The sequence below is a fragment of the Magnolia sinica genome, chromosome 12 (assembly GCF_029962835.1).
Source record: "Magnolia sinica isolate HGM2019 chromosome 12, MsV1, whole genome shotgun sequence".
Classification (NCBI taxonomy): Eukaryota; Viridiplantae; Streptophyta; class Magnoliopsida; order Magnoliales; family Magnoliaceae; genus Magnolia; species Magnolia sinica.
The window spans coordinates 11914714-11932143 of NC_080584.1; the positions used below are offsets into that span (position 1 = coordinate 11914714).

A 17430-nucleotide genomic window follows, 5' to 3' on the forward strand; every position below is an offset into this window, starting at 1 on the left:
AATGTGCACCTGTACACCTGTTTCTTCATATGATCTAATGAGGTAGGAATTACCTAATAACCAGTTTGGATGGCATATAATCATATATAGCGGGCCTTAGAAATATTTCAATGGTGGTCATTGAATCTCCATCTTTTCCTTCAATGTAGCTCAGTTAAGCCTTTGATTTACCTCGTCTTTGGGTTCACTTCCTAACATGACATGGTAAAATAAATGTACATATTAGATTTCTAAGAAACATCATGATGGCCCTGGGCACGTGGAGTTAGGTTTAACCAACAATCCACGTCCCGCAAGGTCAGGGTACTAACGTGTTTTCTCAAGCCCTTACCGCAGACCCACTTGGATAGATGTGTTGTATATCCATGCCGTCCATCTTTTTTATATCCATGCCGTCCATCCATTTTTCCGGCTCATTTCTGAGCATAAGCATAAAAATAATGCAGATCCAACTCTGAATTTGACCACCCCACAGGAAACACGATAATTGAACGCTTGCCATTAAAAAATTCTTGGGGGCCACAAAAGTTTTGGATCAAGCTGATATTTGTATTTTTCCTTTCATTTTGGTCTACCTGATGCTATCAATGCAATATGTTAGATGGAAAATAATCATTACAGTGGGCATTAGGAAATTTTCAATCGTGGCGTTCAATGACCACTGTTTCCTGTGGTGAGCCGCCTGAGATTTGGATTGGCTTATTTTTGGGCCAGTACATAAAATGATCTGGAAAATTGGACGGACAGAGTAGATATATAACCCATACATTATGGTGGGCTCCACTTTCACCGCATTGCTGGATTGGGGGTTTCAATAACCCAACGTCAGGTGTTTTACCGAACATACTTGCCAAACATGTTTATCTCCTAATTAAGTTGAAACAAAGGTAAGTTACTGTTGGAATAAGTAACTTATCATCCAAACGTGACTTAAATAAATGCAAAACATGTATCAAATACCAACAACCAAACCGCGTGGGTCTAAATATGTTGTCTTATATACATGCACATATAATTATGCATGTATGGAGAGATCGGATGCGGTCAACCTCGAAACGCATAAGCTCAAAGGTTCACAGGGTGAGATGCTTTCATTCGCGGGTGATAACTTTTGGCTGCTGGAAGTTACACTAGTCGATGCTGTCAAAGTGCCGTCACTAATGAAGCTGCTTGTAAAATTGGGTGGCAAATCAGTTAAGTAGCCTGGCTTTGACGTGACGGTGCTCACTTCAATGTCTCCCTGCAGCATGGCCACCACCCGTGACATGGGTGGCCGTAGTGATGGTGATGCCTGGATACATAGAAGACCAATGCCGATCATCCGAGCTGCTTCTTCTGCATCGAAGTTGGATAGCGTTGGATCAACCAGTTCCAATGCGCGGTTATTTTCATGGAGATGCCAAGCCTACAAGAATGGATTGGATACAACTAAAAACATTAACAAAAAAAAAAAAAAAAAAGAAGAAGAAGAAGAAGAAGAAGAAAGAAACGAGAAATGAGATGTGGGTCACTTGTGCTGATGCCCCACCATTTAGAATTTAGATGATCTAACCCAAAAATCTGGCTGGACGGCCTATCAGGTGGACCAACCTGTATGTTGAATACAGCCTGTTGGTAGTTTTCTTTTAATTAATGTCCATTTTATCTTTGTGGGCACAAGGGTGGCTTACCTGATGAGGGGACAGACCACATATTCAGGTCAGGGAAGTTTGTGATGAGACCCGCCTGATGAATGGTGTGAATATTGCATAGGCGCCGCCCTTTTGGCATGGATATGCAATTTTGTGCTTCTCACAATCCGAAAAACAACTGAGAATCCATTACCAATTTAGAAAGTTCTGAAACAACCCAGTGCTTCTGAATTTCTGATGGTCGTTTCAGAATCAATCTCAAGCAAATCGAGATTGATTGCCGCTAGGTACAAAACAATAAGGTGGATGCTTAAACATGAAAAATGAAGAATTTCAGTGTGCAAAAAGAGAACAGAGTCGAAACATGTTACCCGCTGAATGATCCAGAGATCGGGACTGTTGATTGTCACCAAAAAGAGGAGAATGCCGTGAGACTGGGGATAGCAGTGGGAGAGTGCTATTCCTGACTTTAGGTGGTTCTCGTGTTGTCTCTTGTTTCTTATACTCCTAGTGATGGGTTTGCTAATACCCATTAGAAAGACTCTAACCGACCATCCTAATTGTCAGATCAACACTCCTAACCGTTTTACAAAATAAGTAACATTAATAATAGTAGTACTAATACAAATCAAACTGTTTTTAGAAGTTTGATTAACAAGCCGATCTGATGATTACTAGGATCTCCACCATGGACAGCTAGGTTCAAGAGCGCTCCATGGCCATCGATCCAACTTCTGCAACAGAGAAATTTACTAATTCACAAGCTAATTTGGGAATGCTTGAGTTCCACTCTCCACCTTAAAAGGCTATTGGTTAACTTAGTAGAAATTGTTAATGGATTGCTAATCGTTATTCTATATTTCAAGATTTTGGAATTTTACAGCACACACACACACACACACATATATATATATGAAATTTTATTAAATGAGGGAAGGATCATTACGCATTCGGTTAGGACCCCACAAAAAGGTTGGGGGCCCACCTATCATGTAAACCATATGCAAAAGCAACAGGAAGCACAAGCCTACGGAAGTAACAATACAGTGACCTTCAAGAGCCCCACATTGGTAGTTTAGAATGCATGTGTGCCCCATGTAGTTATTTAAGGTCACTTTTGGACACACCCTGTTGCTGCTATTTTCGGCTGTATATTTGTGTAGGTGTGCCAAAATTGAAATTGTAGCTTCAATTCAAACCAAAATACAATGACCCCAGGCACCAAGATAGGTAGACACTTAGTGTATGACTAAGATCTAATGAGATCAGTCACCTATTCAGCCACAACATTACCGTTGTTCTTGGATATTCGTTTGGGAGGCAGAACATCAAAAGTCGACTAAATCGTTACTAAAGTTAGCTGACATTGAGCTCTTAAATAAGTGTTTTTTGTCTCATTTTTCTAACTACCAAAGAATTTCGGATTCTCAATAGTATTTTCCAAAATGAAAGAATTGAGTTTCAGCCTTTACGTTTCCGATTTATGTTAGTAGGAAAATTAAATGTCATACCCATTCGACGAGATACATATTCTCTGGATACACGTTCTCACATGGGTTTGCCCTTCCGCTTACAATCTCCAGAGCAACGACTCCAAATCCAAATATATCAGCCTTCTCCGTCAGATGCCCACGCATGGCGTACTCCGGTGCGATGTAGCCTCTTCCAGAATAACAAGATAGCAGTTTGAGGCACTCCAATATAAACCAACATCTGGTAATAAGAAATTTAGGCTGCGTTTGGATGCTCAATTGACTTGCATTGCAACAATTAAAAATCATATTGGAAAATTACCAAACTGTGCAACCCCACTCCATTCATAATGACAAATCAACCCCTAGATTGAAATCATGAAATGGAGCTTCTGCTTCAGTCTTGGGCTCTACATTGAGTTGGATTATTGCAATTTTGTTCAATGAAGCATCCAAACATGACCTTAAGAAATGAAGGCGAATGGGAGGTTTCAACAATGCTTACATTGTCCCTGCGACACCGGTACTGATGTGGGACATCTTGTCATCGTAGAGCTTGGCCAAACCAAAATCTGATATCTTTGGATTGAGATTAGCATCAAGCAGAATATTACTGGCTTTGACATCCCTATGAACAATGCGGGGCCTGGATTCCTCGTGAAGGTAAGCGAGACCTCTTGCTGTCCCCAAGCATATCTCGAAGCGCGTATGCCATTCCAGATGCAAGTTACTCTCTCCTGCAAGAAAATGGCAGCCATTAGCATTGAAACGTAGTACAATTACGGTCTCCTACAGATACATGCGATGGTGGGATTTTGAAATGTACTCTGCGTCACATGTGCCACTGCGGCCCATCTTGTGTGTTTAGTGGTCAGAAAACAAGCCAGTCTAATCATCAAATGGGCTACTATACAGTCATGGTTTAATGTGAAATTTAGAGACGGAGGAATTTTTTGTTTTTCTATTAATTATTATGGTGTATAAATACAGAGGGAATGGCTCCCAATATCAAAGAATTACATTGAGGAAGAATTAAATCTCAGATAATATGGAAGGATATTGATTCTTTCCTAACATACATGAGGAAGATTAATTCTTTCCTAATATACATGGAGGGAGATCAAATCATTCATAATATCCCCCCTCGAGTTCAAGCATGGAGATCTGTAACACCCAATTTGTGAAGAAGACGATGACGGAGTCTTGACCAATGGCTTTGGTAAAGATCTCTACACGTTGTTGATTGGTGGGCACGTAAGAAGTGGGGAGAATCACGGTAGTAATCTTTTCTTAGGACGATAACAATCAATCTCGATATGTTTAGTCTATTTGTGAAAAACAAGACTAGTGGCAATATGAAAGGCAGCTTGATTGTCACAATAAAGCTACATAGGTGAGGGTGGTGGACATCAAGATCTTAAAGTAGTTAATAAGTTCACAAGTTGCATTGGCCATGGCATGATATTTAGCTTCAGTGGATGATCTTAATACTGTCAGCTAGTTTTGTTTCCAATAAATAGTGCATTGACCAAGCATTATTAACTTGTTGTGGATAGACATGCTTCGAGTAATTGGACCAATTAAAGTCACAATAAACGTATAGTTGGAGGGAATTGCTAGAAGGAAGAATGATTCTCTTGCTAGAAGGAGAGGATTTCAGATCTCGAAGTACTCGTATGGCCGTGTGATAAAAAGTTTGTGTGTATTGTGCATGAACTAACTTAGGATGTGGTCAGAGGCCAGCTCTTCCTTGACAAGGTGGGATTGGGAGCCGTCAGAATGGTCTAACATGGTGTTATGGGTTTCTCTTGCAGCCCACCTTTGAGCTTCTCCTGGGCCGTGGTTTTTTGGTTTGGTCGGATGTGGTCGTTGCCTTGTGGGTAGTTCTCCCATAGGTCCAAACTAGGGCCGACCTTTGTTTGTAGTTACGATAGGCTCTCCCAGGTCCATTTTTCTCTTGGAGAGCCCGAATTGTAAATTTTGATGTGATATATGGAAATTTAGCAGTTTAAAAAAAAAAAAAGAAAAAAAAAAGGACATTCTTTATACTAAAATAAAATAAAATAAAAAACTTAGGATATTGACCACAGAAATGATGTCAGGGTGAGTGATGGTTAAATGAGATGTCCAATGAGTTGATGATATGTAGTGGGATCTGGAAGAGGTGTGCCATGGTCTTCAATTAAGTGCAAATTTTGCTCTATGGGGAAAGTGGTTGGTCGAGCCCCAACATAGCCACTATCTTTAAGGATATGAAAAGTATACTTTCTCTGATTTAGTAAAATGTCTTTCTGCAAGTGAGGCCAAGTTCTTTACCATGAAACTTATTATTAATAAATGTCTCTAAAGCAGTGATGACAATGGAGTCACTTCCTATCAAGATAATATTGTCAACATAGACAATAACTGTTGTAAAGTGAGGGCCATCTGAATGAGTGAATAGTAAATAATTTGCTAATAATTGAGGATAGTTTCCTTATTTCACTGTAGAGGATAATTTCTTAAATTATTTTTTTTATGCTTTTTTAAAAATCATATATGGATTTACTGAAACAGGAAACACATTGCTTCCTAGTTCTAGAGAATCCAAGGGGATCATCATATATACTGCCTTGTGAAGGTCTCTATGGAGGAAGGCATTGTTGACGTCTTTTTTTTTTTTTTTTGGAAGAATCAGGAATTTTTTTCATTGATCAGCAAGATTTACAGCCATTTCGGGTGGGTCCCTACAAAAATAGAGGGGACCACACCTTTCGTGTATCCACAAACGAGAATGGAAAAGACCAAAGCGGGTCCACAGGGGACACTGCACAAGAACCAAAAAAAAGAAAAGCCTTCAACGCCGAGGCAGAGGAGGGTGATCGGTCAGGGGGATCTAACTGCGCCCAAGCCAACATTGTCCAGCACAAGCTCCCCTCTCACGCACTGCTGGAGAGAGGAATGACATCTAAAAATTCTATCTGGGCACACGTCACTTGCTAGCCTAGCTAGGGCATCCGCCATGGAGTTCCCCTCACGGAAGATGTGGGAGAAAGACAGATTGAGGCTTGATTTTTTAAACTGAATTTCTCCAATAATATACCATATTTTCCAGGGAAAGGATGATGATAGGTCCTCCACTGCGTCCACAATAAGCTTGGAGTCAGACTCCACCACAATGTTGGCTAGGCCCAGATTGGAGCAAATGTTCAAACCATCAAGCATAGCTTGAGCTTCAGCTACCATGTTGGAAGCATGGCCATAGTATATATGAAACGCAAAAATGAGGTTACCTGAGTGATCCCTACAAACTCCTCCTCCACTCTCTCCTAGATTACCTCTTGAAGAACCATCAATGTTAAGCTTCAGCTAGCCCTTTGGCAGTTTGGACCATCGAACTATAATTGGAATAGCTGCATGAGTAGAAGTAGGATTTGATATCTGAAGAGAGCTGAGAAAGGCGTTCTCAGAGAAGGACTGATTGGCTGAGATTGGAACGGAGGAGCCAATCTCCCACAGCCAATAGGAAACTCGAGAGATGATTTAGGAGACGAACATCTTGAGACCCTCAAATCTGGCAGCGTTCCTGCTGATCTAGAGCTCCCAGATGAGGATACTAGGAAGGAGGCCTGTTAGAATAGCATAACAAGAATGGTGGCTAGCTGATGCTGTTCAAAACTTCAATCGATGTAGAATGGGCTGACCTTGGATTAAGGGGATATCAAATAGTTTACAGAAGAAATCCCAAGCCTGGCTGGCCATCTGGCCCTGACAGAACAGGTGGTCAACACTTTCCTCAGCTCCCTGAGTGATGAGAGTAATGGAAACAGGCTGATGAGTAATGGAAAACAGAGTTCCAAACGAGCCGCTGACCAGGGAGGGGAGAGCATCGGTTGAGGCTGACGCAGGCGCTGATCTGCTGGATCCGAAGGGGCTTGCGTTGAATTGGCTGATTGAAAAAACCTACAACATTCACACTTCGAGGCATAATGTGAGCCAGCCTGGAGGCCAAAGACTTGGAGAAAATCTTCATAATGTAATTGCATAAACTGATCGGTGTAAAGTCTTTAATATATTCTGGGTTCTTTTTCTTTGGAATAAGGTAAAGAAGGGTGCATTGAAACGCCTTAGGAATCGGTCCTCCATGGAGAAAATCATTGGCCGTGGCTAGAATATCTTCGCCGATCACTTCCCAGCATGAAGAATAGAAAGCCCCTCCATAATCATCTGGCCCCGGGGCACTGTCAATCAGGATGACATAGGCTGCTGCTTTGACCTCATCCATAGTCAAGGGTCATGTAAGAATCTCATTCATGCGGTCGTCCACCAATCTTGGAATGCATTTTAAGATATGGCTCGAAGGTATGCACCCCTCTAAAGAAAAAATATGTTGGAAATAGTGGACAACTTCATCTCCAATGTCGTCTGTGCTAGTAATAAGTTCACCTGATGATCTTTTAACTTAGCTGATGGATGCTCTCCTATGCTTGTCCATGACCGATTGGTGAAAAAAACTTGTGTTCCTATCTCCTTCCTCCAGCCACGAGATTCTTGATTTTTGCTTCCAGAAAATTTCCTCTTGCAAGAGGTCTTTTTTCAGATTAGCCTGAGCTAGATTGACCTTGATGATGTTGTCTTGACATTGAGAGGCAGTAAGGAGGTGCTCAGCCCTATTGACCTCGCTCTCGGCCCGCTGAACGTTTCGGTGGACACCTCCAAAAACTTCCTTGTTCTAAAGTTTGAGCCTTGATTTCAGAATTTTTAGTTTGATGTGAAGCTTGTACATAGGAGTGGCAGTGATTTTGTTCTTCCAGCTATCTCTAACCACCTGCAAGAAGGCATCATGGACTGTCCACATTCTTTGAAATTTGAACGGGCGAGGGAAGCTCGAGGATTCATCCTTGATGGTTAGAAGGGTAGGAGAGTGATCTGAGTAAGCTCTGGTGAGGTGGTCGACCTTGAAATGAGGGAACGTAGTTAACCAGTCAGCATTGATGAGCATCCTGTCCAGTCTGGCCCATCTGCTGCTACTATCCATAGGGTTGTTGCACCAAGTATAAGGGGAGCCTGAGTAGCCAGTGCCAATCAGGCCCGTGTTGGTGATAGAGTCTTGGAAGTTAGACATTGAGCCAGTCATCTGAATGGGGCCACCAAGACGGCCATCAGGAGAAATTGTTGTGTTGAAGTCCCAGCACACCAGCCAAGGGCCATTCACGATTCTGTAAACCTCTCTAAGCTCATCCCAGAGATGATTCCTTAGACTCCTGGAGCAGCTAGCGTAAACTACAGAGATAGTTGTTGAGATTGGAGAGTTTTCTGATTTGGAAATAATAGAGATGCATTGAGTGGAGGATCGAATCGAGTAGAATTGAATGTGGCTCTTACCCAGGATCCATATTTTGTTCTCAACTGCATCTTCAGATATCTAGTTGGCAAAACCCAGCTTCAAAGCCAATGCAGCCTTCCGAGCTTCCCTAATCATCAGCTCCTGAAGCAGCAGGATATCAATCTGATGTTTTCTGATCAATCTTTTCAAATAATCGGGTAGTTTGAGCGTTGCCTACCCCTCTCACATTTCAGGACAAGATACTAATCATTAGTAACCCAGCCTTTATGCTCAGCCATCTAATTGATAGAGTGACCAATGGTGAATGATAGCTACAACTAGGAGACAATGAATAATGGCCACTTTGGCAACAAGTGTAAAAGTTTTATGAAAATTGAGACCCTTAATTTGATTGCATCCTATGGCTACTAAGCATGCTTTGAAGCATTCGATAACTCTGCCAGTATGGTACTTAATTTTGTATACCCACTTGCATCCAGCATCTTTTATGTCAAGCAGTAAGTACTGTAAAGTCCATGTTCCATTTTGCTCTAATGCTTGAATTTCTATTGCCATTACTTCACATCAATGAGGAAGTTTCATGGCATTGGGAAAGAACGTAGGCTCATCATGTGAAGTTAGAGCGGTGAGGAGTTGTAGACACCCCTCACCAGCAATGATGCACATTTTCTTAGACCATGTGAGATAACTTCTAAGTTTAAAAAATCCTTATGAATGTAGCCTAGCCAACCCATAAACCCTAAAACCATAACAAGGCCTAGTGGGCCTAACCAACCCGATAAGTTTCACATACAATTTGAAGTACAAACAATGATTTGGGTGACACATTTCATCCCATGGGCCACTCATAGTGGATAGTGGCCAACCATAGATTCACTACCATTACTATGTTAACTGGGCCTCAAGCCAAGCCCAATCTACCAAGCCTATACAAGGAATAGGGGCCTAAGACCCACTGTGAAAAAAGTGCAAAAAACGTGAATAGGCAGTAATGACATAGTCACCTGAATCTTTGTAAATCTAAACGGATCTTGGGATCTCTCTGAAGATCTTCCCGGATAGTGATTTGGGAAAATAAACAACTGGGCATGAATGGGATCCCCGCCTAGGGATAAAATGGTTATTTCTTTCCTCAAAGAGTGAAATTACCTATTTTACCACTTATCAAAGTGGATCTACAATGCCATGTGTCCTCCATCCTTTTATATCATGTCATATGGCAGTGAAATTACCCATTTTACCACTTATGAAAGTGGAAGAAGGTGTACCCAAGGCCCTCCCAGCTTTAAAAATGTGGAAATGGTTGTTAAGACTATGACAGATTGGCCCACTAGCAAATCAGCTCCTTATCCCCCAACCATCCCAGAATGTAATCATTGGGGCCGTGCAGGATGGAGTCATGGCCACCCTCTAAGACTTCCCTACAATCATAGTTAGCACACTAGCTCAAAATCATAATGTCTCTACAAACGTCTAGTCAACTCATTGAACTCTCAATAGGGGGAGCAATGTCCACTCAACCTAATTAGTCCAGCATCCCATAATTGGGAATCCACTTTAGTCAAATATTTCCCCTAATAGGAGTAGCATCAAGCACTGGCAAATGCCATGGGCAGGGATTGGTCTTAGTAGCCAGCCTACTCTCTAGAGAGTGAGATTCAGGTTTGACCCCACTAACAAAGTTTAATCTCAGCAAAATCTATCTCAATTTCACTTAAATCCAATTTAATTCCAGTTAAATTTAGCTCAATTCCAATTAAATCCATTTTAATTTTATTCAACTCCTCCCTCTAATAGGATTCTTGCACAATTTTAATATCAATATTCCCCCACCAATGAGACTGCTTTTCAACATTTTGTTCAACATATTCCCCATAACAGGAGTAATAGTCAAGTCTAGATTCCTGTTGCTTGAATCAGATGATGATAAAAAATAATTATCCATTACCTCATATTGATGGGTTGGTCAATCAATTGAAAGGAGCTCATTGCTTTTCTAAGATTGATTTAAGGTTCGGATATCATCAGCTATGAAAAAGGATGAAGAAGTTTCCTACACGGCTTTTAAAACGCGTTATGGGCACTATTAATTCTTGGTCATGCCCCTTGGACCGACTAATGCCCAGACAATATTCAAGGACTTCATGAACATAGATTTTTTTACCATATCCGGATTATTTTATTATTGTACTCATCGACGATATATTGATCTATTCAAAGACCAGTGAATGCCATGTGTTGCATTTAAGGGTAGTGCTATAAACCCTAAAAGACAATCGACTGTGCATTAAATTTTGTAAATATGAATTTTAAAAGGAAAACGTCAAGTTTCTTGATCATGTGGTGACAAACAAAGGAATAGCGGTAGATCCTGCAAAGATAGATGTTGTGGTAATGTGAGAGCAACCCACAAATGTTTCGTAAGTTAGAAGTTTCCTCAGACTTGCCGGTTACTACAAAAGGTTCATTAAGGACCTTTTCAACATTTTTGGGCATTAATGTATCTGACTCGAAAAGGGGTACCTTTCAAATGGACCGAAAAGTGTGAAGAGACTTTCAAAGAATTAAAACATCTTTTGACCGCAACGCCCTGTTCTCACCCTTCCATAAAATAGAGTAAAATTCATACTTTATATTGATGCTTCAATCAAGAGTCTCGGTTGTGTAATTAATGTGATGCAGACTTTGAAGTTACAAATTATATAAATACAAGGTGATGACAAATTGTTACTGAAAATAGTGGCCAAACATTAAGCAAATGAAACATTAGAATGGAGGATTAGCATAGAAAATGGAATTTGATATTGCAACCACTTGTGTGTACCCAATATTCCGAAATTGAAAGAATAGTTTTTAAATGAAGCACACTGAAGTAAGTTTACCTTCTATCCTGGGAGTAGTAAAATGTACCAGGATGTGAAGAGATTATTTTAGTGGCAGAATAGGAAGAGAGAAATCTCTGATTATGTCTCTTGGTACTTTACTTGCTAGTAAGTGAAGGCATATCATCAAAATCCATCAAGATTATTGTAGCCATTAAAAATACCTATATGAAAATGAGACTATATGTTTATGGACTTCATAGTTGGACTACCCATGACTTGGAAGAGTCGTGACTCAATTTGGGTGATTGTTGATCAACTGACAAAGTTAACTCACTTTATTTCCATCTGCATTAACTACTCGATGGATGAACTCGCCAAACAATATATCAATGAAATAGTGCGTCTTCATGGAGTGCCTAGTTCCATCTTATCTGATTGTGACCCTCATTTCACCTCGCAATTTTGGATGAGTTTACAAGAAGCCATAGGCACTACGCCAGACTATAGCAGAACTTATCATCCCCAATCCAATGAGCAGATAGAGCGAGTGAATCAAATACTCAAAGGTGTGCTGCGTGCTTATGCTCTCGGTTTAAAAAGAAGTTGGGATGATAATCTTCATTCCGCCTAGTTCTCTTATAACAATAGTTACTAAGAAAGCATAGGGATGACACCATATGAAGCTTTATATGAGCATCCATGTTGTGCGTCAAAGTATTGGACAAAAGTTGGTGAAAAGTGATTCATTGGACTAGATATTGTTTAAGAGGCTTCAGAGAAGGTCGAGATTGTTAGGAAGCATCTACAAGTGACACAAAGTTGATAGAAGAGTTATACAGGTAACAGAAGGTGCGACTTGGAGTTCTTTTTGGAAGATCACATATCCATTTAAAGGTCTCTCCGTTGAATGGACTTATGCATTTCAGTAATAAAGGAAAGCTTGCACCTCGTTATATCAAACCTTTCGAGGTGTTGGAACAGTTGCCTACCGACTCACATTGCCGGCTCAACTTATAAGCATCCACAATGTCTTTCATGTGTCAATGTTGTGAAAGTACGAAAGGGATGCTTTACATGTCATAGATTGGTATCGCGAACCACATGATGAAGACCGGTGCATATCTTGGATCACAAGGAAAAAAATTATGCACCAAGACCGTGCCGCTAGTCAAAATCTTATGGACTCATCATGGAGCTAACGAAGCATCATGGGACTAGGAAAAAGAAATTCAGTTAAAGCACCCCCATCTTTTCAATGATGTTTCATTGGTAAATTTTAATGAAGAAAAATTTCTTTTATGGGATAGGATGTAACAACCCAAAATTTTATACATAGGTAGTTCACACATGTTCCCTTTACTTAAATAATTAAATGGGTTTAAAAATATAATTCTCTCTTTAAGAAATAAAACTAGCCAACTAGACAAGTTGTAAGAACTATCTTAGTTACTGAACAAGTTAAAGGATTGATACCCATCATTGCAATAAAGTACACTTTTTATTAAAAATTCTCAAGACCTCTATCAAAAGAGAGAGAATTTTAGGGTTTTAGTGTAAAAGCTCTCCAAGTTAGTATATTTTATTTTATTTCATTATTTACTATTTACAGATGGGTCTTACATGATAGATAGGTCAGATTAGCCGTAGATCCATCTCGCCCCTAGTTTGTTGACTTTTGGGAAAATGATACAAGGAAAGATGTCTTTGCGTATGACAGAAAAACTATTATCCCCACTACGTATATGTAACGCCCCGAACATTTCAATACCCAAGTATTGAAAGTTCTCTGGCGTTGCCAAGAAATTAACTTAATATGTACACGTGTAGGATACAAATCTAATTATACTAACCTTACATGTATACGCTGACGTGAATCTAACCATTGAAAATGATCTCCATTCAATAGATCATGCCATTTGACCGTTAAATTCAGGACAAGACCATCCATGACGTAATTTGACGTAAGTACTTTCCCTTGAATGAAATGATGAATAACTCCCTATCCATAATGATTTAGATATATGTTCTTTTGTAAGAATTTCTTAGAAACATGCCTATAACCATGTGGAGCCATCAGATTTTACAAAACTCATAGATCAACAATAATTATGAAAATGCCATTAACCTTAACCATGGAATTCTAGATCATATGGTTCCCACAATCCGTTTAATGTGAAATTTTATACCATACCTTTATATCATGAATTAGCCATACACATCCGATTTCAACCCTTAGATTATTGTAAAAGTGACCCAATTGATAGATCAGCCCTTAACCAATGATTTTAGCATCCATAAAAGGTCCCGGGTAGTCATAGTAAGATATTTCCCTTCATCTAAGTCGGTATGATCTTATGGACAGGTTGGATGACAAATAAACATCACTATAGGGCCTAGAAAGGTTTCAACAGTGGAAATCACAACACCCACTAGTATAAACCACCTGATCGTTGGATATGCTTCAAATTTTGGGCTCAACCCCTTAAATCAAATGGAAAAATGAATGGACAGTGTAGATTTCTCCAAATGTGGTTGTGGGCCCCACATCTGTCGAGAAGGCACAAACAGAGAACGTACACCCCTCGTGCATTGTACCTAACATCGGGTCAAATGAGGTTTGACTCGATAGAATCCCAGAGAAGGAAATCTCCTCTCTCCCTTGCTTCCCGCAGACGGATAATCGTCCATGCTTGAGGTCATGGCCCACCATGATCACCATAAGGATGATCTGAATCGTTTATCATGTTCGGGAGATCATTCCAAACAAAAGCATGTTGTCCCCATGTGTCCATGCACATACAAGAACTCATAGTAATAAGGAATACAGTACCACATCGATTGATGATGTGGCTCATCTAAAGCCCGGATGCATTTCAAACTTGGGCCCAATATCAGACACTAATACAGAAAACCGTAGAAGGGAGTTGATGGCCTAAAGGGATGGTTAAAATGGACCCTACCAACCCCCGCAAAGAACGGAAAAGCTTTCCCCAACGAAAACAGATTGTGTCTATTTAGAGTCATTGTGGCCCACTAGGACTGGCCGATTGGAAAATCCAAGCCATCACCTTGTTGGCCATCCAAAATTGACCGAAGATGCATATGAGAGCGCCTGTGAACCGAACAGTGCAACTGATCCTTTGGTTACGCAAGCAGCGTCGCGTAAGGAAAATCCCCGATTTCCTGACTACGTAATGGTTACGCACGGGAGTTCTGGGAGCTTTCACGCTTATAAAAGGCCTTCCACCCCACCATCTTGAGGCTATAACAAAGGAAATAGACTTTCGTTCGATGAAGAGAGAGAAAGAGAGAGAGAGAGAGCAACATCCAGCTCCCTGTTGGATGTAACAGTAAGGAAAAGAAAAGGAAAAGAAAAGAAAAAGAAAAGAAAAGGAGAGAAAGAAAAGGAAAGAAAAGGAAAGAAAGAAAAGAAAAGAAAGGAAAGAAGAAAATCCCGCATCCACGGGTCAGCGATCCGTTGATTCACCAAGATTAAGGATTTAATCCTTTGACACATACCTACCTTAAGGAGGAAATAAAGAATAGAGTGAGGGTTTTATCCTTTAAGCTTACATTAATTTAAGTTGTTATATTTATCTTGCCTTTTACATGCCTACATGTTATTATGAATCCTCCCTGCAATTATATGTTTTACCATCAATTATTTGCCCTTTGGGATTATAGTGTAATGTTGATTATGAATGATCTTTATGAATTTATGTGGGGCAATGGATACAAGCCTCACCCTTGCCTATATCAATTTATTGAGTTGGGTGATGGATACAAGCCTCACCCTTGCCGATCCTTTAGGCCTGCCTAGGCGAATCAGAGGTTCCCTGGTCTTGGATAAGGTAGGCTTGGGGAGCCTGCGAGTCTGATCCCTCTTGGTGTTAGCCGCTTCTCTTGCCTGGGTCAGCCGATCTGGCCTTTGCACTTTGTCTTGGGTATTGTTCGGTACACGATAGGTGGGCTCCTTTCCTATTTGTTGGAGACCGCCCGAAGCTCTATACAGCCTTTTGCCTGGATATCAATATAATTGTGTTTTCTTGAAAAAAAATTATTGAGTTGGGTGATGGATACAAGCCTGACCCTTGCCTATATCAATTTATTGAGTTGGCCCTTACCACTCTCCTCTTTATTAATTAAGTTAGTTATTACCACTCTCCTTATATTTGAGTTACGAATGAGAATGCCTTCGTAGTATCCCATTCTCGGCTCCCAGCACCCATACGCCAGGTTCTGATCATGGGATCTTACAGGGAGGATTTTCAACCTAAATTTTTTTTGTGTAAATAAAGGAGCATAACCACAAGTGTACTCAAATCACAAAGGCAACATTATCATCATATATCCACTAATATCAAGATAAATGCCAAAAGCTCCAGAAGCTCTGTCGCATGCTCATACCTTAGCTCAACTGCTTCCTATCGTCACCTGCACACATCTATCTTGCATAAGCTTATAGAAAGCTTAAAGGGTGGTGTATGTGTGTGGGCAAGATACATGTCAAGCACACAAATATCAGTGTAAGTAGAATACTGGCAAGGCTATAAGTCATTCAATATCAGAATATGCAATGTAGATAGTCCATGCAATGCAGAGTCATAATGAGCCAAATATCAGATACTGAGGATGCAATACAATATGCAATTCTATAGAGCCACGAATACCATCAGTCTCATCTAGGCTATATAAATGCAGAAACATAGCAACCAAAATGTCATATGCTGCAGATGTAATGGAATATGCAGATTCTGGTGAGTCCATAATACTATCAACCTTATTCAGGCTATGCAAAATAGAAGCATAGTAAACTAAATGCTATGTGCTAAGGATGCGATGTAATATGAGGTGCAAATGAAATGACTAAGCTGGAGTGTGAAGTCGGGATAATAATACGTAGTATCGTAGACTATGGGGTCCATCACAAGGAACTTTTATCCAAACCAGTCCCATACTTAAATTTGGATAGACAGACTTAATGTGGTAAACTCCTTATCTCAAGTTGGTCGCGCGGCCCAACCGAAATCCTAGCCATTGTGAAGGTACACATAATAAATTAGTTACGCACCACCAGCCCGAGTGGATAATGAATGAATGAATATGAATGAGTAAAATGTTGAGTATGCAACTCCTGCTCAATAAGTCCACATATCAGTACCGTACATCTCTGGGATCATCATCGAGGTCTAGTACACTCTATGTCAGCTTGCAGCCCCATCAAGTGCACAGCTGGGTAAGTGGAAGAGACCTCACTATCCACCTACCAATATCAGCCCGGCTCGTCGATAGCGGACCCATTTATGAGCTGGTCGGACTCATCCTAACATTGCCTACTCCCTCAGGCAGCTAAGGCTACACCCCCTCCCAACCGACCACGACACAGTGGGAGACACGGCTTACTGGTATACGGCCCTCATGTGCTCATATATATCCACTCGGTCTAGACGTTAGGGCATCCCCTGGCCTTGAGGGTTTAGAAATTTTCACCCAAGGACATCTATCAGGCCCGTATGCTAAAACTAAATATTTTCGATGTTCTATCTGACCATCCACGACATGCCTGTAGAGGCCACGACCATAAAGTCAGTAGGGCATATGGTGGTCATATCACAAAATGCAAGATGCATGAGTCATACCATCCAGTCATGCATCAAACCTGTGCGTACCGCGCACTCATGTGAGGTAACTTCGTCTATCATGAAGTCCCATAAACAATCAGCCCAATGACACATACTATGCTCAATCAATCCTCATAGTAAGCATGCGGATGATGCGTATGGACATGTATCATAAAGTATACCAGGCATGAATATAATCACATACATCATAGTGGGTCGGTATAAGATGGCCCACGGCCAGTATAGGTGAATGGGTGGTGTGCAATAATCACCTACACATGGTGGGTCTCACACATATAATGGGCTTCACACTTATAATAGTCCTCACGTATATGATGGGCCTCTTACATCATAATTGGGCCTCATACAATCATAATGAGCCTTATAATGAGCCTCATACAATCACAACAGGCCTTGCATGGTCACAATGGGCCTCATATAACAATTAAACTTGCAATGACTTTATACAATCATAATGTTATACTAACACATACTCAGTGCGTATACTAACATAGTCAAAATCAATAATTGGCCTATATATGGTCAGGTCCATAG

At 40.6% G+C, this 17430-nt stretch overlaps 1 protein-coding gene across 1 annotated transcript in view; it reads right to left on the reverse strand.

Moving 5' to 3' along the window:
• Positions 1–728: 728 nt before the first annotated feature.
• Positions 729–17430, reverse strand: part of LOC131220929 (probable LRR receptor-like serine/threonine-protein kinase At1g56140) — a 134848-nt gene continuing 118146 nt past the window's right edge. The window contains exons 23-25 of the mRNA XM_058215877.1: positions 3609–3840; positions 3143–3293; positions 729–1405 (exon numbers count right to left, since the gene is read on the reverse strand). Coding sequence (XP_058071860.1) covers positions 1016–1405; positions 3143–3293; positions 3609–3840 — 773 coding nt within the window. The 3' untranslated portion in view covers positions 729–1015. The remainder of the gene's footprint in view (positions 1406–3142; positions 3294–3608; positions 3841–17430) is intronic.